The 22,696-nt window shown below is 45.5% G+C and overlaps 10 protein-coding genes across 10 annotated transcripts; 4 read left to right on the top strand and 6 right to left on the bottom strand.

Annotated features, from left to right (window-relative positions):
- Window positions 1-208: 208 nt before the first annotated feature.
- On the bottom strand, window positions 209-1,551 carry mep20 (uncharacterized protein; the record flags this gene model as incomplete). Its single annotated transcript, XM_057237688.1, has 6 exons — window positions 209-228; window positions 281-387; window positions 464-619; window positions 674-808; window positions 858-1,269; window positions 1,323-1,551. The coding sequence occupies 6 exons, from the start codon at window positions 1,549-1,551 to the stop codon at window positions 209-211; spliced, it is 1,059 nt and encodes a 352-aa protein (XP_057100299.1).
- A 1,362-nt stretch (window positions 1,552-2,913) lies between these two features.
- On the top strand, window positions 2,914-3,396 carry N7529_002159 (uncharacterized protein; the record flags this gene model as incomplete). Its single annotated transcript, XM_057237687.1, has 1 exon — window positions 2,914-3,396. The coding sequence occupies one exon, from the start codon at window positions 2,914-2,916 to the stop codon at window positions 3,394-3,396; it is 483 nt and encodes a 160-aa protein (XP_057100298.1).
- Window positions 3,397-4,899: 1,503 nt separating this feature from the next.
- N7529_002158 (A4/G1 family peptidase) lies at window positions 4,900-5,709 on the bottom strand (the record flags this gene model as incomplete). Its single annotated transcript, XM_057237686.1, has 2 exons — window positions 4,900-5,520; window positions 5,599-5,709. 2 exons carry the CDS (start codon window positions 5,707-5,709, stop codon window positions 4,900-4,902), a joined length of 732 nt encoding a protein of 243 aa, XP_057100297.1.
- Window positions 5,710-7,538: 1,829 nt separating this feature from the next.
- N7529_002157 (uncharacterized protein) lies at window positions 7,539-8,519 on the bottom strand (the record flags this gene model as incomplete). The annotated part of the gene is made up of 1 exon (XM_057237685.1): window positions 7,539-8,519. The coding sequence occupies one exon, from the start codon at window positions 8,517-8,519 to the stop codon at window positions 7,539-7,541; it is 981 nt and encodes a 326-aa protein (XP_057100296.1).
- A 1,604-nt stretch (window positions 8,520-10,123) lies between these two features.
- On the top strand, window positions 10,124-11,852 carry N7529_002156 (putative flavin-containing amine oxidasedehydrogenase; the record flags this gene model as incomplete). The annotated part of the gene is made up of 4 exons (XM_057237684.1): window positions 10,124-11,341; window positions 11,404-11,462; window positions 11,528-11,645; window positions 11,700-11,852. Coding segments are annotated over 4 exons (1,548 nt in total), but the record flags the coding sequence as incomplete, so codon positions are not given.
- Window positions 11,853-11,910: 58 nt separating this feature from the next.
- N7529_002155 (uncharacterized protein) lies at window positions 11,911-13,805 on the bottom strand (the record flags this gene model as incomplete). The annotated part of the gene is made up of 7 exons (XM_057237683.1): window positions 11,911-12,111; window positions 12,169-12,900; window positions 12,960-13,075; window positions 13,124-13,249; window positions 13,346-13,365; window positions 13,425-13,492; window positions 13,554-13,805. The coding sequence occupies 7 exons, from the start codon at window positions 13,803-13,805 to the stop codon at window positions 11,911-11,913; spliced, it is 1,515 nt and encodes a 504-aa protein (XP_057100294.1).
- A 1,231-nt stretch (window positions 13,806-15,036) lies between these two features.
- Window positions 15,037-16,556, top strand: N7529_002154 (M20 family metallopeptidase; the record flags this gene model as incomplete). Its single annotated transcript, XM_057237682.1, has 6 exons — window positions 15,037-15,132; window positions 15,203-15,585; window positions 15,641-15,726; window positions 15,783-16,086; window positions 16,141-16,268; window positions 16,321-16,556. The coding sequence occupies 6 exons, from the start codon at window positions 15,037-15,039 to the stop codon at window positions 16,554-16,556; spliced, it is 1,233 nt and encodes a 410-aa protein (XP_057100293.1).
- A 1,263-nt stretch (window positions 16,557-17,819) lies between these two features.
- On the top strand, window positions 17,820-19,151 carry N7529_002153 (uncharacterized protein; the record flags this gene model as incomplete). Its single annotated transcript, XM_057237681.1, has 4 exons — window positions 17,820-18,059; window positions 18,130-18,302; window positions 18,353-18,662; window positions 18,711-19,151. The coding sequence occupies 4 exons, from the start codon at window positions 17,820-17,822 to the stop codon at window positions 19,149-19,151; spliced, it is 1,164 nt and encodes a 387-aa protein (XP_057100292.1).
- A 106-nt stretch (window positions 19,152-19,257) lies between these two features.
- On the bottom strand, window positions 19,258-19,839 carry N7529_002152 (DUF3237 domain-containing protein; the record flags this gene model as incomplete). The annotated part of the gene is made up of 3 exons (XM_057237680.1): window positions 19,258-19,474; window positions 19,529-19,609; window positions 19,658-19,839. 3 exons carry the CDS (start codon window positions 19,837-19,839, stop codon window positions 19,258-19,260), a joined length of 480 nt encoding a protein of 159 aa, XP_057100291.1.
- Window positions 19,840-20,464: 625 nt separating this feature from the next.
- N7529_002151 (putative phenol 2-monooxygenase) lies at window positions 20,465-22,444 on the bottom strand (the record flags this gene model as incomplete). Its single annotated transcript, XM_057237679.1, has 5 exons — window positions 20,465-20,544; window positions 20,600-20,716; window positions 20,769-20,943; window positions 20,997-21,881; window positions 21,938-22,444. The coding sequence occupies 5 exons, from the start codon at window positions 22,442-22,444 to the stop codon at window positions 20,465-20,467; spliced, it is 1,764 nt and encodes a 587-aa protein (XP_057100290.1).
- Window positions 22,445-22,696: the final 252 nt, after the last annotated feature.

The following is a 22,696-nucleotide window of genomic DNA, read 5'->3' as shown; positions in this document are numbered from 1 at the left end:
ACAGAAGAACTTTGCATCATTTTTCAAAATCTGCATTAAAAATCAGTCTCAACAACTTCAACTTCAAATTCGCAAACACTGCTTTCTCAACACCACTATCCGATCCACTGAGTCAACACAACACCATTCAACTGTTATCTGACAGTCCCATAAGTACTCCGATGGCACTACATTCATCCTCCAGAGTGCATGCATGGCAATGAGGCGTTTAGCAACCAAGGTAGATTGCTGTCGTGAGTCAGCTGACTATCGACTGTAGAAAAGCACATTTGACACTTACCGTTCGCGTACAAAGCGTACGAGTCGGCGTTCAACACGGCCTTAGCGCTAGTAAGGGCGGTAGCCGCGGAATATCCGTATCCGTTATCCTCGGTTCCTGGGCTGTAACTATATATGGTGAAATATGCGTCAGTATAAAATCCCGATTCTGCAGAAGGTGACACGGAGTTCAGGGCGAACTAACACTCCAGGGGCGTGAGTCAATTCGTGAAGGGTAGTGGTGGCCTGATCTTGGCTGTGGCATGTGCTGGCCAAGGCTGGAAGGTAAGAGTAGTAGATGTCACAGTTGGCAATCACGTTCAAGGATGGCAGAGTGTAGGCTAGGACATTGGTCTCGCAACTAGGTTTGCTTGTGAGTCACTGTGAACAAATGGACAAAGAATGGGTTACTGACTATCCGTAGACGTCGGTGCAGTAGTGCTTGGTGGAGCCAGAGGTGGTTGAGGAGGCCTCCTTTGCAACGGCTTTAAGGCGAGCGGCAACGACCTGACGAGTAGCGGTGCTGGTGGTCTTGAAGTACTCATTGAATCTATAAAATCGTGAGCATTTTAAACCGAGAGTTTAAGGTAATGACTTACTTGGTAGAAGAACCAGACAGAGCGGCCTGTGCGGCAGCATTTGCAAGACTCACAGTGTTCTTGAGGGCCTTGTCAAGTGCCGTTTTCTTGCTCGAGTCACTGCAAGTCTCGACCGTGCGGCGATCAAGAGGCTTGATTGCCTTCAGCACACGGGATGCCTTAGCACCATCGACCTCAATCTTGAGATCGTTGGATCGGTATGGCAGATAGCCTGTGACTGCACCGTCGGTAACAATAGGCACCAGGCCGCTTGAACGAAGAGTCAGAGCACCTCCGCCAGACAAGTCACTGGTGGTGGCAATGTCGAATTCATCTTCGAAAGTCTCGCCTGCAGCAAGCGAGGTAAGGGCCTCAGAGGTGAGACCCTGAAGTCTGAAACGGCGCTTGATACCTTCAAAGGTAACCTCGGCATCTAATATGAAACTTAGCGTGGAAAAAATCATATTTGAATGGCTTGATGAATACCGTTCTTGAAAACGTCAACCTTTTTTACGGGAGCACTGTCACGGAAAAAGTTGAGATGCACGAAAGTGACATCCTCGCTACCAGAGTTCTTCACGACAGCCTTGATACGGGTATCGCTGACATGGCTCAAGGTAATATCGAGCGCAGAGTTCTCCTCTACTTCAAGAGGCAAAGCACAGGCTTGCTGTGCGAGGGCCAGAAGAGCGGTGGAAATGGCAGCGAAACGCATTTTGTTCGAAAATCCAAGGACTTGGAAAATTGATACTTTGAGGATTGACGGTAGCTTTGTTGCTTCGAATGCTGATGGACTGATAAAACCTCAAATCTCGAGAGGAAAATGACTATGCTTTATAGCCCATTGGAGATACACTGCAATATTGCTTTGGGAGGCCGTGGCTTTCTTTCCCCTGGTGCATCTTCCATCTTGCCGCCATTGCCCAGAAAATGTGATGAAACGGGTTGGTGGTATCTTTCCTACCCGAAATGACTACGATCAACGTCTGAAAATGACCTCGCATACAGCACGAGAGAATTACCAGCCCTGTTATCACCGTTTGAAGACACTCCGAGATGCTAAAATTTCCAAAGAGGCCTGTGGGCAATCATTTCACTGGTTGTAGATATCTTCAAAGGGCTACACATTCAGAAAATCACCGAGGGTTTCGTCTTGGCCCGGCGGAATCCCGTGTCTCTAAATGACTATGTTCAGCGAAGTGTGTATGCCCTTGGTCTTAGGAGACTATATTAGCTTCTATGTCGTGACCAAGAAAGACACTAAGAGCGGAGGTTGTCCGATGTAACTCCTCAAGATCGGCTAGAGATAAACAAGGGCGACGCTAAAACCTAGCAATCTTCATCAAGATTACAAGGATCTACACATATAACATAGCCCGTTATCATTCATCTGGATGATGAAGATCACACATAACAAAAGTCCAGTGGTGCTGCAGATTCAGTCCTTTTGTGGGAAGACAAAGGGATTGTTCTACATCAGTGGGTCTCATCCATGGATGACTCCCACGACTAAAGAAACATTCTATTGGTAGTAAAATGCTGACGTGCATAATTCTTTCACTTAATGATCAACATGAAGAGCTTCTCATTTGCATAGCGCCAAGCCTTAGACCCTGCATTTGTCGCCGGACTCCGGTGCCAAGATACCACCCAAGACGGCGTCGAAGTCTTGACTGCAGAAATAATGCTTAGTCTCAGCCATTATAAATTAGAGGAGAGTCTTGGCTGTTCAGAATGTGAGGGGCACTGTTAGAGATAGCGCGATGCCAAGTCTTCTGGCAAGGAGTGTTGCACGGAGCCCGGGGAGGATGTGGTACAGTACCCCGGCCCAGCTGACTTAGGGTAAAAATGAACTTTTTTTCATTGGCTCAAAATCCATGTTTCTGCAAATACTCAGCATCTTGAACATGGGGCAAGATAACGAATGGTTGACGGAATACCCCCCTTGATTTACTAGTCATCTAATACCCTCTATGTCCCTCCGTAACTTACCGATCAACTCACTTCTTTACTACTACAATTGTACTTCCGGAAGATATCATATTAATCACACGTACGCATCGCTTTCAACGCAAAAATGGGCACCAACATGAACTTGAGTTTGCAAGTCACCTTGGCCTTCCAGACACCAACCATGCAATCACAAACACTCGCTTTGCCTATTACTGTTTCAGTTCAAAACACTGCAGATGTGCCTGTCACCATCCTGAGGTGGAATACTCCACTGGACCCTCAGGCTGGTGTTTTAGGAGTGTTTGAGCTTTCTGATACGACAGACCAAGAGCCGCTTGATATCCCCCGTATTATGGTATCACGCAAGCTCCCTGCCTCCGAAGAGGATCTTGTGGAGATAAGGGCACATGAGACTCTAGATGTCGATGTCAAAGTGCCAGTCTCTGGCCTTAAGAAGGGTCATCAATATTCTGTTCGCGCACAAGGAACATGGCATGCTGTTTGGCCGACCGAAATGTCAAATGTCCCTCCGTCCGAACTCAAAGCCAACAAGGGCACAAATGGTGGTGAATTTTGCTCCAACAATTCCTATGTGATAATCGAGTGAATAAAGTCTGGTATTTCTGCCGGTTTGGATTGATTATAGTCCATGTGATAGGGACATGCGGGTGCGCAAAATCTTTCCGCTTGTACAGTGTAGTCGATGTTTCATTTCTCGACACAGCTATTGCATAATTGAGATTTTATGGGCACGAGTCCCTGGAAGTTGCGTCCCCTAGTGTATCACAGCTTATCGGTTCACATGGGATTGTACAAAGGACTTTAAATACTGCCCCCTTTATGTGTAAAAGATAGCTAAAACATAACTCGGAAGCAGTTGATTCTGACTTCCTTTGAAAACAACTTACATGGTAGTGACGGGGGTTAATTGCATCTTTACTTGACTAAATCGCTTTCTAGACTGAGACTAGACCCCTTACTCGGCGTTATCGACAAATCTCGAAACCTTTGTGCAACTAGGATGTCTACCCCTTCCCAGACCCGAAGAAAGATGCCAGGACGGGTTTTGAGGCTCTCAAAAAGGGAGGGGTTGCAATTATCCCAGTGAATGTTGGCTATGGAATCATCGCGATTGACCCCCAAGCATTGAGCCGTATGTTCCAAGCCAAGCAGCGAAAACCATATAGGCGACATGCAATGATTGGAAGCTTCACTCTAAATTGTGATATGCATGTTCTGCCATCACGCGGAGGCGACATAGTCAAACTATTGACTGTTGACTTGGGCCTTCCCATCGGAATCATTACGCCATATCACCCCGAACATCCTATGAATCAGCGAATTCCGCCTGATACTCTGGATCAAAGCACTTTAGATGGTACTTTGGCAATGCTGGTGAATGCAGGTGGACTATCAGAGGAAATCTCTCAACTTGCCACAATAGAGGGACTCCAGTGATGGGGTCCTCGGCTAATATAACAGTCAAGGAAACAACAAATATTGTGGACAATATCGAGCCGGAGATATTGAGGGCGGCCGATATTATGATCGACTATGGAAAACAGAAGTTCCTTTATCCTCGAGCCTCATCCACTGTGCTTAACCTTCGAACAATGAAGGTTCTGCGTTATGGAGCTTGTTATGATGTGGTTCAAGATTCTTTATGGCGGTTTTGTGGTATCAAAGTACGATGACCCCCAAAGCTCAACATAGCGTCAGAGATACTCATTGCAGTGGTACCACCCCAAAATGCGGGCTTCGTGTATGAATTTGAATTACACCTAATAGATGGCTAGCGAGGCTCTTGGTACCCTCTCATCTTGTAAAGCAGCGCGCTAGAGCGGGCCTAATATCTATCATGTGCAAATCTCTTTCACTCTAGAAAGCATCCGGGAAAACGAATTCGGGAATAGATCGTATTGCTTGAGTGTAGCTATGTTATTTTCAAAAGTAAAAGAGGGATTTTAAATTGAGACTATTGTGATCAACCAAAAGCAATCACAACGAAGAAGGAATGAGGAAATTGGACCCTAGCCTTATTCAATTGCGCTCACTTCCCACGTTACATCGATTACTGTAAAAGAAGGCCTCGGTTCATTTAGTTACCCTATCAGATGTAACTGACAATGACGCCATGACTGGTGACAGAAGATGAAGTCAAGACCTGGTCCTGATAAATGTCCATGGTGGTAGCACTCAGGCGTCCGAAGCTGTTTGCACCAGTAGAGGCGACTGCATTTGAGAATATGACGCTGCCAAAGTTGGCGAAAGGTGCCAAGCCGCCATTGATTGAAAAGTCTTCAACAATCCATTCTGCATTAAACTCGCAAAGTTTACCACTAAAGTTGGGCGGGAATGTGTGGTTCACAGATGTACCCGTAGACAAGTTTTCGATAACAACAGTGCCAGAATTTACTGAAGTAGCTTCAACGCTCACATTGACCACGTTACCAGCCGAGATCTGGATATTGCTGAAATCATGAGCATAATCTGGATACCATTCATACCAAGCACTGTATGAAGTACTGTTTCCTTGTACACAAAAGTCGAGGCCAGATTGCAGGATAACCGTAGAGCAGGTATCACCGTCAATACCGACCCAGGCAGAAGCACAGTAGCTCGTGAAGGAATCGGCCCCACTGGGAAGTTGAGGTGCAGGAACTGTAATTTGTCCGGAGACAGAAGTGTATCCATTGCCAATAAGCACGGCTCCAGCCCAATTTGAATTATACTCTTCATGTGATTAGCCGTTCAGATAGAGTATATCTGCAGTGGCTGGTTTGTAGGGTCGACTGCTTCTCCTGCCTACTACTTGAGAGGCCCGTCGGCTGTGATGGATTGCCTTTCGCTGAGAGGTGAGAGGGGCTCCCGGGACGAAGGTGCTGAGTAGCCCAGCACTGGAAATTTTGGAAAAGAGCATTATGGCGAGATTTTGCAACTCGGCTGAGCAAGAGGCTGTTTTGCAATGTGATTCGATGTCCGGAAATCTAAAAGTATTAGAATGCAAATAGCAAAAGATATATGCACGATATTTGCCGATTATATAGGTCGCGTGCTTAATGGTTATTTCATTGGACTGAGCTCTGGTGGACCACAAAAATACTGTATTGGATCACAAGAACCGCAAAGATGATAAAAAATGCAACATCACCTCCCTCGAGAGCAAAGCACAGGGCGCATATGATTTCACGGCTACGTCCCCTATCTGCGTCTGGTGACTGGAACAATTTCCTAAGAACATCCGGAGTCAAGTTATCACATCGATAGGTCACATCAACTCAGACTTTCTTATTATGTACCGATAAAAAGTACAATTTCACAAGATTACTTCGAGATTTTGGTGGGCAGGATGACTAGCTACGGCTTGCAAGCTACCATGTCCAGCCAACACCGCTATCGATATAGCAATTAAGATGATAGGGGCATAGTAATCTTAATGTGGAATGATAATTTCTTTCTATCACAAAAGGCTGTCAAGTCAAAAGTAACCCCCCAGTACACCTCTATTCATCACCTAAGCTAAAACAAACAAAATTTAATAGACATGCCACAAGAAAAGTTCGGGGCTCGACAGTGGGAACAGGTTATAACAGAAGAAGGTCCATTGACAAAGGAGATTAGGAAATCACTCTCTCGATATGAAACGCCAATAAGTTCAAAGGTTGCTTTTAAAGGTTCGTGTCAAGACTATAGAGTGAAGAGGTGAATGGAGGTAAATCAGTAGACCGAACAATGACTAATGAGTACAGATATCCAATCCCAAGGATTCGTTCAGTGCAAGAACAAAGATTTCATTGACATGAAGCATGCTGACGAATAGAAAGATCAAAACAAAGGGGGTATGGAACAACGGCAATGTTGCTTAGATTTACGGTTTTATTAGGATAGTACCAGGCGTTTAAATGAAACTCAACTGAAAGAGCATCTACAGGTGTGAGCTCAGAGCACTGATAAAGAGCTTCAATCCTGTATGTTCTTGTATTCAGTAAGACTTCAAATTTGATCAAGATTTTTCCAGATTTACATTGTACTTGCACATATATATACACATGTAGTCAGTGACATGTTTCGCCGTGCAATGGTTATATGATCTAGAGTGTAAATGAGACCATTTATAGAAGATATCTAAGCTAGTCTTAATTTCAACCTGTTTCTTTTGGAATACTAAAGAAATATACAAAGCCTTGGAAACTAAGAAGACAGGTTGAATTCATCTTCAAATTACGGTAATGCCTTACATAGCCTTATTGCTAATTCAATTCCAATCAATAGTTTCGTGGTCTAGCGGTTATGATTTTCCGTTAACAATTGCTTCAATAGCGAGTGTTCCGGAAAGGTTCTGGGTTCGATTCCCAGCGAAACTAATTTTTTTGTTTTTCGCTCGGCTCAACTTGGAAAGAATGTTCTGATTTTTTGTGGATCGTACAGTGGATCAGGTTAGTTCTCACAATATTGAATATGCCGCAGGCCACAGAGCGTTGTGAAATAAAACAAAAGACAGTTAGTTGCCCCCTGCAGCGAATTGGTTTAGTTTATAGTATTTCCGACGCTATTACCGCGGATATATAGACAGACCACATGTTCTATAGAAAAGTCTATCGATTTATCTAAACCAAAACCATGCCATGTCAAAAATGGCCCTCTATGATCCGTTTCTTTTGTCGTTCATCAATGGATTTAAGCGATTGGAGGTGGAGGATTATGGTCGTGAAAGTTGAGAATTTCTAGCTACTTGATACACTAGTCTGCTTAACATTTCGATGTCGAATGTGTCTTCTTCAGCTGTTGAACGGTCCTAAAAAGAAGACTTTGGGCGTATAAAACGTGAGCCTCGTAGAGGAGCCACGGCGGCCTTTTAAAATCATTTGTTGCTTGATCACTAGGACGCAAGTCAGAGCACTCCACTGTGATGTAGGTCACTCTCGCTGTTTCGTCCGATATTCTCTCCACGATGAATTCCTGGAAACCACCATCCATTAGTCGCCACGGCCAGCCGTAGGCCGCTACATGGTTCAACGTATTGGTCCACCCAGAGGGAACCCTCCAGTAGATGACTGTGCCAGTCGACTCAGGTAGAGATGAGCCTTGTGATGCGATAAGTTCTTCGTTGGAGGGAAAGAACGAACTTGGAAGAGGTGCTTCTTTAGGGAGACCAGAAGGGTGGATTGATATGTTTGACCTCGAACTCCAGCTGCCAAACATGAAGGCAGAGAGACCACCCGAGTCTCCGAATAAGTGACTCCCGGGCGTGAAAGCTACTGCAGGCACGTTCCTGTCTATGAGCCATCCATCAGGGCCATTTGACCGTGCTTCGAGAAAGGCCTTGATTAGATTTCGCGTCATGTCGTCCGTGGTATGCGTTTTGTTGTCACATTTGTTTGGTTTGGCTTGATTGGGCTCGCTTGTGTAGGATGCTAGTAGCGCCAGTGGCACGTCTAGCTGAACTGCAACATATGATGACAACCAGCGATCTTTTCGATCCCCAGAGTTGGCTTCCGACCATGAGGATAACAGGCCTGCGTTGTCTGCTCCCCATGCCTTTGGCATGTCTGTGTCCGAGGCGCTGTCACATGCTTTGTCCACAAGTTGTCGACATGCACTCAATCGCGATACTTTGCTAATGGAAATCCTAGGATACGAGTGATCGAGCCATTGTTTACAGATGTATGCAGTGATGATGCCGGCGCTACTGGATGTTAGAGCGCCGAGAGATAGCTTGCTCGTCATCATTGAGCGATTGAAAGGTATATGTTCAAGGGACAATGGAATGCCTGGGTCTGATTATAAAAGACATATATCCGGGAAATCACGGACAGAGAAAGGACGAAGGGCGTACGATAACAAAAGCGATTGCCAGCAATAACCGCAATCTTCCGAGTCTATATTCGTTGAAAGTACACGCTAGCGGAAAACATGGAAAAATGCGGGCCGAGAGCGGGGCCGAACTTAACGAGAACTTTCAGATACTAGTTTGTGTGTTGGTGGTGATCATGTCGTCACAGAGTCAAGGAAGTGATTGAGCGCCTCGGTATAATCGGTTGAGTGAAGTAGAATTCGCCCCAGCGTCGTCTGCCTGCTACTTTAATTGTCTATATGGTGTATGAGCCAATTTGGGCGATCCTGCAATGTACTGAGAAGTCTGGATAAATCCGTATTACAAAAAGTTCACATCGTTTGCTGCGAATGCCTTATTTTTGTGCATTACCCAAGCACCGATCTACATTTGTCGTAGCGGATCTTACAACCGCGACAGATACTGTCATGAAGGGAATCGGCAGCAAGACTTTGGGCTTGAAACAGTGGGCCATTAGGAAAAGCTCCCCTACTCACAGGACAGCCCCTTGAATTTCGAGCCGCACGAGCTAGGCACGTATTCAGATGAAACTATCGCATCTGTGATTGAACCCGACGTATGGACCAAATAGAGTCAAACATGCTAGGCCGACAAATTGGACCCAAAAAAGAAAGGAAAGGAAAGAAAAGAAAAGAGAAGGAGAGATGTTGACTAGCAATGTTAAACATGAAACAGTTAAGGCTACTAGGCTTATGGATATGGAGAGGAAAGCAGAATAGAAAACCTGCTTGGTTGTTGATTGATTGAAGAATGAAGCTGGGGAAAAACCCAATAAAAGGTGGCAGGGATTGGCAGCCCGAAAACCGTAGGCAAGGCACATATTAAGAAAAAATCTGATCTAACCACATAAATAGCTATAAACTTATATTCTTATCTTACAAATTGCCCTTTTTTAACTTCTAACTCTTATTATAGATTGAGACAAATATTTGACATTTATAAATTAATTATGTATCGAACATCGCAACAATGAGTCTATGCATTGATGAGAAAGGGGTGTTTGTCATACATAAAGATCATGTTCTTGTCCTATAGCATAGGGCAACTACGATCTACAATATCTATAAACGATCGAAAGCATAAAGACACTCATTGTCATTCTATAACTGTGGAGCTTGATGAAGCCTAGCGATCCCACGGACAAACAATCATTTTAGAGATGCTGTCAAGCCGATATGAGGGCAGAGGCTTTTGGACGGCCACTTTTCCGAGAGAATACATAAAACCTAGCACTATCTAGGTACCATCTTACATAGACATACAACGTAGATTTACAAGTTGATCAAATCAAAGGAAGACATATACGAAGGTGTTGGAATTTAGACCGATCGAAAGATTCCGCATTGTGATTGGCCCATCGTAGGATCTATATCTGACATCACTCTAGTGACATCAACACATTCCTGGGGATGAATAACAAATCCCTTGGAATAATTCTCTTCACATCGTGTACATACATCGAACAAGCTCGTGAGAAAAAATGACACCAAAGAAGAAAATCGCCATTATAGGCGCCGGTGCTGCTGGCATGTCATGCGCCTCGACGCTAGCTAAGCATCCAGAATTTGCAGTGACTCTTATTGACACCGCGGGTTATACCGGTGGTCAAGCAACTTCAATTGACTTAGATGCATCCAAACATGGTGCAAGTTGGCTGAACGACGGAGTTCAAGGTGGATCGCAGATTTTCCGACATACGTTTCGATTCTTTCGTCGCTACGGCTACGAGCCACAGCCGGTCAAGCTTCAAGTAGCATTCGGAAAGGGGAAGGATTTCTGGACCAATGTCTTCCCAAGCCATCTGGTTGACGAACATTCATCGGAAATCAAGAAGCTTTCCCGAGTCCTATCATGCATCAAATATTTGATGCCCATTCTCGGAATCATGCCTGTCAAGGTAATTCTGCGCCTATTCCGCTTCAGCCGTGACTTTAGCAACAAAATGATTTTGCCTCTTCTAGCCTTGTTCTTAGGGACAGGGAACCAAACGCCAAACGTATCGAGTGTCCTACTGGAACGCCTCTTCAATGATCCTCAGATGAAGCTGTGGGAGTATGACCCTGATACCCTTTTGCCCAATCTTCCTACCATGTATACATTTCCAAACCTGAGCAACTTTTATCGGGACTGGACCATCGATCTGCGTGTGAAAGGCGTCGAAGTCAGGTTAAATTGCCATCCAAAAATCATAGAGCGCGGAAAGAAAGGGGTAGTGCTGCAACTGCAAGATTATGAAGATGGTAAAGCAAAAGGAGACCCGTCAATTGAAAAGTTCGACGACCTGGTCATTTGCTGTCCTGCAGATGAAGCGAAGAGGCTACTTGATCACCACGCTACATGGCGTGAAAGATATGTGCTGGGAGGGGTTAAGTTTTATAACGACATCACCATAACCCACTCAGACTCAACATACTTCCAAAATATCTTTGAGATGCAATATGGTCCAGAGCTACCGGCGGAGGCAAATTCTGAAACGCGAAAAGCGCAAATCGAATTCGCGGAACAGCAGCCCCTGAGCCAAAAGGATGGCTGGCTAGGATTTCGCCCAATGTATTTCACACGCTCCTACCAATCCGACCCCGGCAAAATAGAGATGGGCTTCAACTGCAGTCACTACCAACACCAATTTCGAGAAAACCTGGGCGAGAACAATCCGCCACCTTCGCAAGACCAACATGTGTTTCAGACAATCTTCTTGGTACGTTTCTTTCTTTAAAAAAACACAATTTCGCGGCTTTCCATTACTTATATTTTCATAAGAATGACCAGGAAAAGGATATATGGACCTGGAACGACATTGATCCATCAAAGATAATATCGTATGTTAATCGGATTGATGCTTGTAAATCACCAACGATGACCATTTTTTGACAATGCTATCTAGTAAAAAATGGTGGCACCAGTTTGGGCATAGGTGGCAGCACTATCTCCGAGTTGTCCCAGGAATGATGTTTATTAATGGCACCAACCACACATTATATGCCGGGAGTTGGACCATGGTGGTGAGTCTTTTTCATTGAAGTCATCAGATATGATGTTGACAATTTAAATCGCAGAACATGCATGAGATTGCTTGCATCTCCGGTATTGCAGCAGCCTATCAGCTTGGCGCTTCCTACGAACCTTTTGACGAGTTTGCCGAAGATTTCTTCGCCAAGTACTTGCTGGTGTGTCATGCGACAAGATATAAGAAGGACAAGAGAAAGAATGTATGAAAGATCATCAATAAGTGGTCGTGCTCATGAATTATATCAAAAGCAAATTGTCTCAAAGCAAGTACCGGAAACTTTCAATCTCGTGATCGGTCTTGTTGGATAGCTCGTCCTGTAGTTCTTCTGATTCCGTCAATTCCCTCGGGGATCCGTACAATTTATCTCGGCGGCGATTCTCCCAGACATAAAAGACGTAAAGACATATTAAAAAGAAAATTCCGAAGGCGAGGCCCGACATGGCTGCTTTTATTCCGGTCTGCGTCGTGTCAGAAGCTGGTTTAGAGATGATAATAATGAAAAATAAAGTACTTACCGGATATGACGGTTCCTCAGAGGGAAGAAAGAATTGAGGCCCCACAATGTTACCAATGCAGTACGCCGCGAACATGAGCGCACTCACTGTGCTTTTCTTCGTAAACCCAGCGACATTTGAGCTGATCAGACTGAGAGACAAAGGTATGTTCGCAGCGAAGACACCACCCAGACATAGGCCAGTCATCTTCCCAGCCCGATTATCATCGTCGAGCTTCCAAATTAGTAGCATACCCACCATCGAGACTGCTGTGTTGAATATCATCATAAGGATTCGAGACTTGGGGACAAGTGAGGCAACTCCCGAGGTCAGGAGCAGAAAGACGAGTTGAGCACCTCCAATAGGCATTTGAATGAGAAGTGCCTCGAGGTGGGGAAAGCCAAAGCCCGTGATAATGATAGCAGAGAAGCTCGTGAGCCCCCCATTGCAAAAGTTGACACATAGGGTGTATAGTACTAGAAACCACATCTGAAGATCCTTTATGGCCATCCAAACTTGGTTCCACCTGAACTTTCCCTGATCCAAAACTCCAGTTTTATTTTTCAAGGTTCGTTGAACTGCGATGGCCCGCTCGTTAGATTTGAGGAAAATGGCTTTGGCCGGCGAGTCAGGTAAAGCGAGGAACAAGATGACACCATACGCAGATGTGACAGCCCCTAGGATAAGGAATAAAAGTTGCCATTGGGCAATCGCTGTGGTATGAATGTTTCCGATGCCGTACGCAATCAATCCCTATAAACGTATTTGTTAGCTGACTCGGTAATCTTTCTCCGAGGCCCATTGATACTCACACCAAGGAGGACAGCAATGGAATTACCGATAAACCAGGCCGCCTGTCGAGCTGGTTGTTCCTCTCTGGTATAGAACATTCCCGTAATTAGGGCAAATCCCGGGGCAATAGATGCCTCTGGTGAGACGTTAGTATTGCTAGAGAGATCCAGATGGGGACTCGTACCTCCAACACCAAGGAAGAATCGAGCTGCCATGAGTCCCCCCCAATTTTTGCAGGCAGCATGAGCCATGAGACAAGCCCCCCAAACGCAAGCAGCCACCCCAAGGTACTTTCCCAAAGGAAGTCTGACTGAAAAGAAATGTTAATAAACTGTTTCATTTCCATTATCATAGACCCGACACAATCGGGGTCAACAAATGTATCGAGGCCTTCACACAAACATACCAACCAAATAGGAACTAGGCCTTAAATTGAACCTATCAGTTAGCCGAGACTAAAAGTATGGGATAAATCGAATTCATACCAACTCCACGCAAAATACCCGAAATAGAAAATAGCGGATACCCAGTTGTATTCATTGCCTTTTAGGTTCTAGGAGCAGTCAGTGGTCAAAGAGAAGCTCAAAAACACGTTATGAACATGGAAAACATACCAAGTCTTGTCGAAGGTTGAAAAGGGTCGCCTGGCTGATTGCTAGCTTGTCGATATACTGCAGCATATAGCATCCGCCCATAAGAGGTATCAAAAAAAGATCCAGCTTTCTCAAGACTCTCTTCTCCATTTCTGGTGTTGTCTCAAGCTCGAGGACTTGTCCGAAATCCACATCACGTAGCACGGACTCATCGACCTTGAGCTTTTCAAGGCCAGATTCTGCAACATCAGACGGGTGATGTTGCTTTTCCATACTGAATCAAATAATGCGCAAGACAAGCGAAAGGAACCAAGGCACAGAAGATAAAATGTAAGGAATGTGTGAAAGTGATATTGTGAAGGAAACTAATCTGAATTGATATCTATCGATTTGTGGGCATTTCGAGGGTCTATATGACTCCCAGCACATAGAGGCCAAGCGTAGGCATCTAGACTAGGTGGCGTTGTATGATACAAGATAGCTTCTGATAGGGCAACAATTTTTAATGATTCTCGTGTTTAAAGTATGAGTATTACGTTGATAATTGCTGTTTCTATTAGTATCATCACTACTTCTACACTTACTACAAGAAAAAGAAGGCGGGGTTGGGGCGATTACAGTTGGCCTCAACGCGGGCGAAGTCAACGGCAATGAAAGACAACGGTGGCTAGTTCTAGGTGCCGAATTCTTTCCCATTTATCTGTATAGCTATAGTTTAGTTGGTTATTCAGTTGCTGTTTGCTTAGAGTTCATGAGGAGCAAAACATTGGCATTTCTATGTCGGCAGTCTAGCGAATCAAATGCATGATATAGGAACGTCGGCAATCACTTTCTATCCTCATCGGCAACCCACTTTCCCTATCACACCCCGGGAAAACGACTTGAGTAATTTTGAATAGGTAATACACAAGAGAGAAAAGAAATAGGCGGTCATAATATCCGAACCCAATAATTGGATTGCCCAGCGAATGTTGACTTGATCAAATAGACTCTAAGACAGACATCTTCTACAAGTTGACTGTATGGGGATACAAGACCTTGGGGTATTTTTGAAAGGAGCCGAGCTTGATTACCCACTTTATGCCAGCCAATCTACTGAATGACAACATATCATCATATCTTACCCCGGATTCCATATGTCTGTGCAGATTGCCGAGGGTTCCGTATTGATAGGCCAACCTCAGTATCGCGGGATGATAACCGCTATTTCCGCCTCGAATCTCTGTGATTGATACCTCTTCCAAGGTTTCTTTCAGATAACTAATTTGGCGATAGGCCAAAATGGTCGTGCTCATGACACATTCTGCTTCGCCTCTCCCTCTCATTCGATCGTCGGCAAACGCCACGCGAATGCTACCTGATCAGAGTGTCTGCTCCCCCCCCGATGTGGCATTCTAAAAACAATTAAATAAACATGCATATATTGCCACTGTTAGAACACCTTTGTCAAAGAAACACTTTGGAAGATCCTTTCCCCCAAAATTCAGACTGATACTTGCACACCATGACGGTCACAGAAATCAACATCAAGGAAGTCAAAGCCTTCGTGGACGCCGCGCTCGAGGGACTTCAGAAGGAGTTGCGAGAGTTGAATCATCAGGTAAAACCAGGCTGCTTCTGCTCAAATAGTGTAATTAAGGAAAGGCTAACGCGAGGCCGACGGTGATTAGATCTGGTCAAATCCCGAGCTTGCCTACGAGGAGCACCAGGCACATGATACCATCTGCGATTTTATTGAAGCACAGGGGTTCGCGGTGACTCGCCACGCTTACGGTCTTGATACATCATTTGAAGTTCTGAGTGGGACTGGTGGCCGGTTGATCAATTTTAACGCGGAATATGATGCCTTGCCCGATATTGGTCATGCATGTGGTCATAACCTCATATCAACTAGCAGTGTTGCTGCATTCATCGCGTTATCGCTCGCGCTAAAGAAGTTTGGCCTCCCTGGGCGAACGCAATTGTTGGGAACCCCCGCCGAAGAGAATGGAGGCGGAAAAGCCAAGCTCATTGAAGCTGGGGCTTACAAGGGCGTGGATATCTCGCTGATGGCGTAAGTCCTCGAATTTCGGAAGCGTTTACTGAACCATGCACTGACTCCCAACAAGTCATCCTGGACCCAAGCAAATATACCCTGGCCAAGAGTGCTGTGGGATTGCTGGGACACTCATGAATGCTAGAAAGAATATTCATTGTAAGGCAGCAGATACCGGCGGCTGAATTATCGCTAATTGTAATCTCTCAATATAGGTGAATTCTCGGGACGCAACGCTCATGCGGGCGGAAACCCCTGGGAGGGGATCAATGCCCTAGATGCACTAGTATCATCTTATAACAATGTGGCAGTCCTGCGGCAACAGTTGCTACCGGACCAACGAATCCATTGCGCTTTCTTGGACACTCCTAAGGTTGCTAATGTGATTCCTGCGTATACGAAAGCCTTCTGGCAGGTCAGAAGTCCCACACTCACTGGACTGACTACTCTTATTGGAAAAGTGCGTAACTGTATCGAGGCCGGCGCATTGGCTACCGGTTGCCAAGTGAAGATTGAAGAGTATGCAGTTCAATTTGCTCATCCTAAGGCGACTAGCTAACTTGTTCTTTCAAGGGATGAACTTTATACCGATGTCCGATTAAACGACACTCTCTGCGAGCGGTACCAAGTCCACATGGGATCGTACAACCGGGATGTACTTAAGCGACACGATAAAGTACTAACAGGATCATCTGATATTGGTATGTGGTATTGCTTCCTTACTCCAAGTGACAGTACTGACTTTAAATTTAGGCAATGTCAGCTACGAGACCCCCACGCTACACACAATGTTTGGTATTCCCGCACCTGAAAAATCGTTTCCTCATCATCCTACATTTGCAGCTGCCGCTGGCACGGATGAGGCGCATACCGAAGCAGTCATTGTTGGAAAATCTTTGGCACTTATTGGATGGGATATGGTTTCAGGAGATGATTTATACGACATAACGCGGAATCAATGGCAAGATGAAATTGTGCGGAAGGATTAGATATATCATCTAAGACGGGGTATGTGGATTGTATACATTTTATCGGATTCGAGAGTCAACGAAGCAATTACAAGAACAAATCTGTTAGTTATTGAATACTTTTCGCGAGGTGCTGCCCATAGAGATCGAATCAATCAGCTTTATAAATTTTATCATTCTGTGAATCTATAGTCATAAAAGTTGGAACTATAAGGCTGAACGCTCACTGCATGAAATCCCGAGCATTGTGAGATATAATGAATCGCGACACTTTTCCTCGATTATTAGAGTGAATATATGAATCTTTCCTCCAGCTTTAATTGATATATAGATACATTCGACTACTCAAATAGTCAAATACAAAATAAAACAATATTCCTTGTCAACGCCTAGAACAAAGTCACGAACGTCATTTATGCAAGGGATGAGTCAGCGCTTCCCCGCGTTATCGGCCCGCGCAGCTTATCGTTCGGCACTTGAACAGAGATCGTTGCCAATTCATCTTCAATCCTTCCAATTCACTCTCCGTTCATGCCTGGTTGATCCTTGCTGGTTTCAGAGGTGGGGGATTGGTACTTCATGTCCATGCAATCCGGGCGCAACGGCCCCCGGTCCAAAAGCGGTAATGCTTCATATTTCTTGATTTTTCCCCAACTGCCGACTAACCCATTTACTTCTCTAGGCTGTAGTACCTGCCGCCGTCGGAAGGTTAAATGTGGCGAAGAAAAACCCGTCTGTGGGCGCTGTTCTGCTTTGCGCCTCAATTGTGAATGGGGAGTTCCAGTGAAAAGAGGACGGAGTACTCAAATACGCAATTTAGAACCTGCTCCATTTACTTCCGATCCATATCCGACCTGCCCGCTGCCGAAAGTCGATAGCCTGGTCGACTTCCAACCAGATGTTCTTCTCACAAGTCTTTCGCCAGTCTCTTGGGCAGGTGATCCCTTACCATTAGACGCCTCTCATCTACCTCCATTCTGTCATACGGTGCCTATTCCGACCCCTATATACCCCTCGTTAAATGTCGACAATGTCGCCTGCGCCAATTCATTGGCTCTGAACTCCCTTGACCGTCAATACTTTCAATACTTCCCTTCTTCGTCTCTCGTTTATTATTACATGAAGGGTTGGAAATGGAGCAGCTTCTGGTGAGTTTGCTTTTCTCGAAAATCGCGCCCACTGTTCACTTCCACTGCGCGTTACCTGAAGATTTCTCCGGCTGATCGAATATCCCGAAATTCTAGTCATCTTTATGAAGGTCCCGCCGCATCCAACAAAGTTATCATGCGGATGATACTTGCGCTCGCAGCATGCGACATGCACCGCAATGGATTGGTTGTACGCTCTCCCGGTCGGCCAACGGCAGATGACCATGGACGATACCACTATGGTCTGGCGGTGAAAGAATTCAGGCAGCTTCTCGAGACACCCCGTCAGGTATCATTGGATGAGATAGAAACGGTTTTTGCGACCGTCTTTTTGATGATCGCTTGGGAGTGGCAGTTCGGACACTCAGTGCGCCATGTAAGGACGACCGTCATTAACCTACTTCGTCTACAACTGATTAGTGACCTGTTATTGATATTTCCTACAGCTTCAACTTCACCTTCAAGGGGTACGATCACTCTTGGAAACACACCCACGACTCTTCCGGATCAAGGATGTGAACGATATGTTCTTGCCCCCGGCAATCGGTACGCCAACTGATGAAGCACCGACTGTCGCCAAAGTTTCATTCATTCCTGAACAGTTTCTCTTATGGATTCTGTGAGTTTCTTCTGTATTCGCGATACAAAGCAACTGCTTACATAGAATAGATATATAGATGCCAGTTGCCGTCCGATTGGACTCACAGAATCCCTCAATGACTATGTTGCACAGTCTGGGAATCCCGCACTACAGCCGGATCATCTCCATCGCTGTGCTCGTCTCTGGGGCCGGTGCTTTTGGGGCGAGCAGTACCCCGACGAGGAGGTTTTAGACGACATCGAAAACTATAGGGCCTTGGAGTTATTACATGCGGGATTTTTGTTACGCCATAAAACTTGGAAGGTCCTCGTGGAATCTGCGGCTGGTACCGCTAAATCCACTGAGTCCCTCTTCCGCGAGATTCTCGCCGTTCGAGAGGTGAGTGCCGCCCATTCCAAAGGTTCGCAGCGGCACTGATTGCGTTAGAAATTCTCCGATCTGTTTATCACTGCACGGTTTGCGGGAAGCGTCTCCGCTAGGCGGACACTCAACACTATTTACATGGCCGTTTCTACTTTTTATGCCCAGATTCTCCTATACCGTCGTCTTCTATGTGTTGATGCTCTTCCTGCACCCATTGACCAACAAGCTACTGCAGGGATCATTGACATCGCCCAAAAGCAATTTTTGTCTAATCCAATGCTTCTCACGCGACTGCACTGGCCATTGCTGATGGCGGTGATCGAAACCGGGGATGCAACTCATCAATCCTGGCTCCGGCAACGTTTGTGGGAACTACGTGATTTCCACTCCGAGTTTGTCTGGGCGCATGGGATAGCAGAGCAGATCCTTGCCCAGCAAGACGTGAGCCAGGGGCGATACGTCAACTTGGCCGAGGTGTTACTGCAACGCTTTCATTCCCATTGAGTAAAGCCAGTCGGCTTTTGTATATCTAATCGAATTTTTATAGACCATATATAATGCCTTATGTCTGATTCCTTCCAGTTTCGGTCCTTGAGTCCATTCAACTTCATCATGGATTGTTTTCCAAAAAGTATGCATCATAAGCCACTTCTCCTTTCGCTCTCGTTGCTCGTCCGACAATGACTCGATTGTTCATCCACTTGTACTTTTCATAGCCTGTTTCAATCTTCACATGTAGATGGAACCAATACTGACTAGGATCGACTGGTCCGCCTTCCATCAATGCTCGAAGGACATCTGGTGGGCCTGCCCGAGTCCCTTCAGTACTATCGCTTCATTAGCATGACTCCAACTCCCTATTGAGTCCAAGCCTAATTTACCGGATATAGAGAAAAGCGCCGTCGTCGCTTTTGATCATATAATTGGTATTCACATGTGTTGTGTTATCTTCTTCAACTAACCTACCGATTCGTTAGTTTGCACATATTGCGCCGAGATTCATATCTTACATGAAGTCTGCACCACCTGGAACAACCTCGCCATTCAGATAGTTCCCTTGAACAGACCCAGATATGATGGGAACACATCGCCGTCGACCATAGGGACCATGGCCAACTTCCATTGGCGGGTCTACCGCACAACGTAGAGTAAAGAGATGAATGAGCTTAGGTGGCGGCGACAAGGTATCCATTTCAAAGATCTGAGATCAATGTGTGAGAGTTTGATGAAGCAGTAGAGTGAATCGAGGGGTAGAAGGAAATCGGGTGTGTACGCTTTCTCCACCCGGGTTATCCGATGCATTTGAATCTCGGGTAAATTTCAGAGCGATAGATTTTAGTCCCTAAAGGCTATTTAGTGAGGTAGTGAATATAACTTCAGAATTACTATGAATCCATGAAGTGGTCATCATTGAGATGGTTGACATCATTTACACAAGCTTTTGGTCTCCACTCGTACTCCCATCTGGACGATGCCGGCTCGATCCGCTCTAAATTCAATACCTTGGAAGTAAGTAGGTATACGTTTAGCTTAGAATGGATAGATAGAGCAAGTCAATAGATTTCAATTGCTATATTCGAGTATATTTCCGGTCGTGAAAATACTTTAACGAGTGTCATACCCCGAAATATCAGATACATCATAGCAATTGTACGAACATCCACACATCGCTCAATCTTTCCTAAAATGAAAAATGACCGAATTCCTATCACAGTCTACCATCGATCGGATATGCTAGCATAGATCAACTATTTATGCCAATGAAAAGTATGGGTTTAGCTGAGATGTTCTCTTGTCTGTGTCCACCGGCGACCAACCTACATTTGGCGTTTGAGGAACCCAGCAAAGAATTTGCCAATTTCAGGATAATCGGCTAGTCCCATAACGGCAGAAACATCTAGCAATCAAAAGTTCAGTAATTGATATACCTTTCCTGTAGGGTTTTATCTCACATTGATCTGGTCTGACAATGATGATGGCACCTTGCATTGGATCGATGCCCAGGTGCTCATATACATGACCGTGGCCCTTGTTAAAACTCTCATCATCATAGTATATCTTGTGAAGATCTGATAGTAAAGGTTAGATTCAAGCTTGATGTTTTTGAAGACGGGTTTGTACCTCGAGTCTGGTTTTTGCCGGAGATTGGGTAAAAGCATTCGGGGATTTGGTCCAGTTCTACCCCGTGTCGTTCTCCATGACCGATCAAAATGGTCTCAATCAGGCTATCACATTCCTGATTCCGGGGTGTGAAGCTATAGATTGGGCCATCGGCTGCGCTCAGATACTCTCCGAGCTATGGAATGGTGAATTAGATGAGGTCAAACTGCATTCCGGGTCACGACACACCTTGTTGAGCTTTCTCTTGTTCTCTGATACACTCAAGTCACCCACGAAAGCCATAATACGCCATCGGCCGTCCGATTTGAGGGAATGCATGAGCTGTAGAGGCTTAGAGTCACAGAATCGTACGACCTGTGCGCTGGGAAGCCGCATGCCGACAATCACGTTGGAGGAAAGCTGTGTAGATTCCAACGTCGAAGTGATGGGCGACACATCGTACTTGGCTGTCAACCCAGCAGTATATTTCCCAGCTTGGATAAAACCCTCCTGAAACTCGACAGGGGAGGTTTGAGCGCCCGATGAGAACAATTTCGAGAAATAACGGTCAAAATCAATCAAATCAATGGCGACCTTTTGACGTTCTAAAACATAAGTTTCAAGAAGCGATGGATAGGCTAGACCAGTCAGAACCTCGCCAAGTTTCCAGCCAATATTATAGCCATCCTGCAGACTGACGTTCATACCCTGACCTGCCTTGGGCGAGTGAGTATGGCAAGCGTCACCGGCCAAAAATACTCGGTGGTCCCTGTGGAAGAAGTCGGCATGACGCTGCCCGATTGCATATGCTGACCACCAGATGGTTTCCAAAAAGTCAATCTTGTAAGGATAAAAGATACTTTGAGCTTTTTCCTGTAATTCTTTCAATGTGACCTCCTTCGGGTTGGTTCCCGGAGCAAGTTCAATATAAAATCTGGTTAGGTTATTGCTCTCACCCTCCCGGGGGATGATCAAGATATTTCCTGATTTGGAGCGAAGCGTAGACTTCTTGCGTATATCTGGGAAATTAGTGCGGGGCACCATATCCATGACACCCCAAACTGCATCACTGCTGTCACCGATCATTTTGTACCCAAGGGCTTTGCGGACAACACTGTGTGCCCCATCACACGCCTGAAGTCGAGGTAATGAGTACTTTTGGCTTTAAGCAATGCACAGAAACCACTCACCAAGGCATACTTGGCTGCAAAAACCTGCGTCCTTCCATCTTTTTCCGTAGTCACCTTGACTGGATAGGCGTCAAGGTCATCGGCTGAGTTGCTATCAACTTCCACGTCGGTCACGTTGTAGCCATAGTCGATCTGCTGATTGTTGTATTTCTTCATTAGCTCAATGAGGAGCTCGTTGATACGTGCTTGATTCAAAATGACATGAGGTTGATGTGATAGACCAGGCTGAGTATCTGCCGTTCGCCCGGTTCGCTTGATGCCTTCGCCATCATCGGCCCAGAAGTTGACTTCTAGAACATGGTAAGCCTCGCGAAGTAGTTCCTCGCCAACCCCAAAACTTTCAAAAATCTCCACGGTGCGACATTGCACGCCATCGGCTTGGCCCATCTTCATAGGTCCATCCCGACGCTCTAGGACTTTGCATCGCACGCCGTACTTGGCGAGCCAAGTGGCAGCAGAAAGACCAGCAGATCCACTACCACAAATCAGAACATCGACTTTTTCCATTTTGTTTGATTCGAGTGTAGCTAGTTCGCACATGTACATATCCGTGATCCTTTTAAAGGTGAATCCGGCATCAATCCCGAAGCCCCCGGGATGAGTTCCGGGGGCCGGGACTGCCTCGGCAGCTATACACCCATTCAATCAACTTCTCTGCCGCTCTGATATTAAAAATCATTGCGAGCCCCGTGTTTTGTTTGACTTTGCATACAATAATACGGGAACATTGGAAATGGAGTGGGGATGACTATCTCTTTG

Source organism: Penicillium soppii, assembly GCF_028829465.1.
Source record: "Penicillium soppii strain IBT 18220 chromosome Unknown utg000003l, whole genome shotgun sequence".
NCBI lineage: Eukaryota > Fungi > Ascomycota > Eurotiomycetes > Eurotiales > Aspergillaceae > Penicillium > Penicillium soppii.
This window is presented reverse-complemented; position numbering and strand designations above follow the sequence as displayed.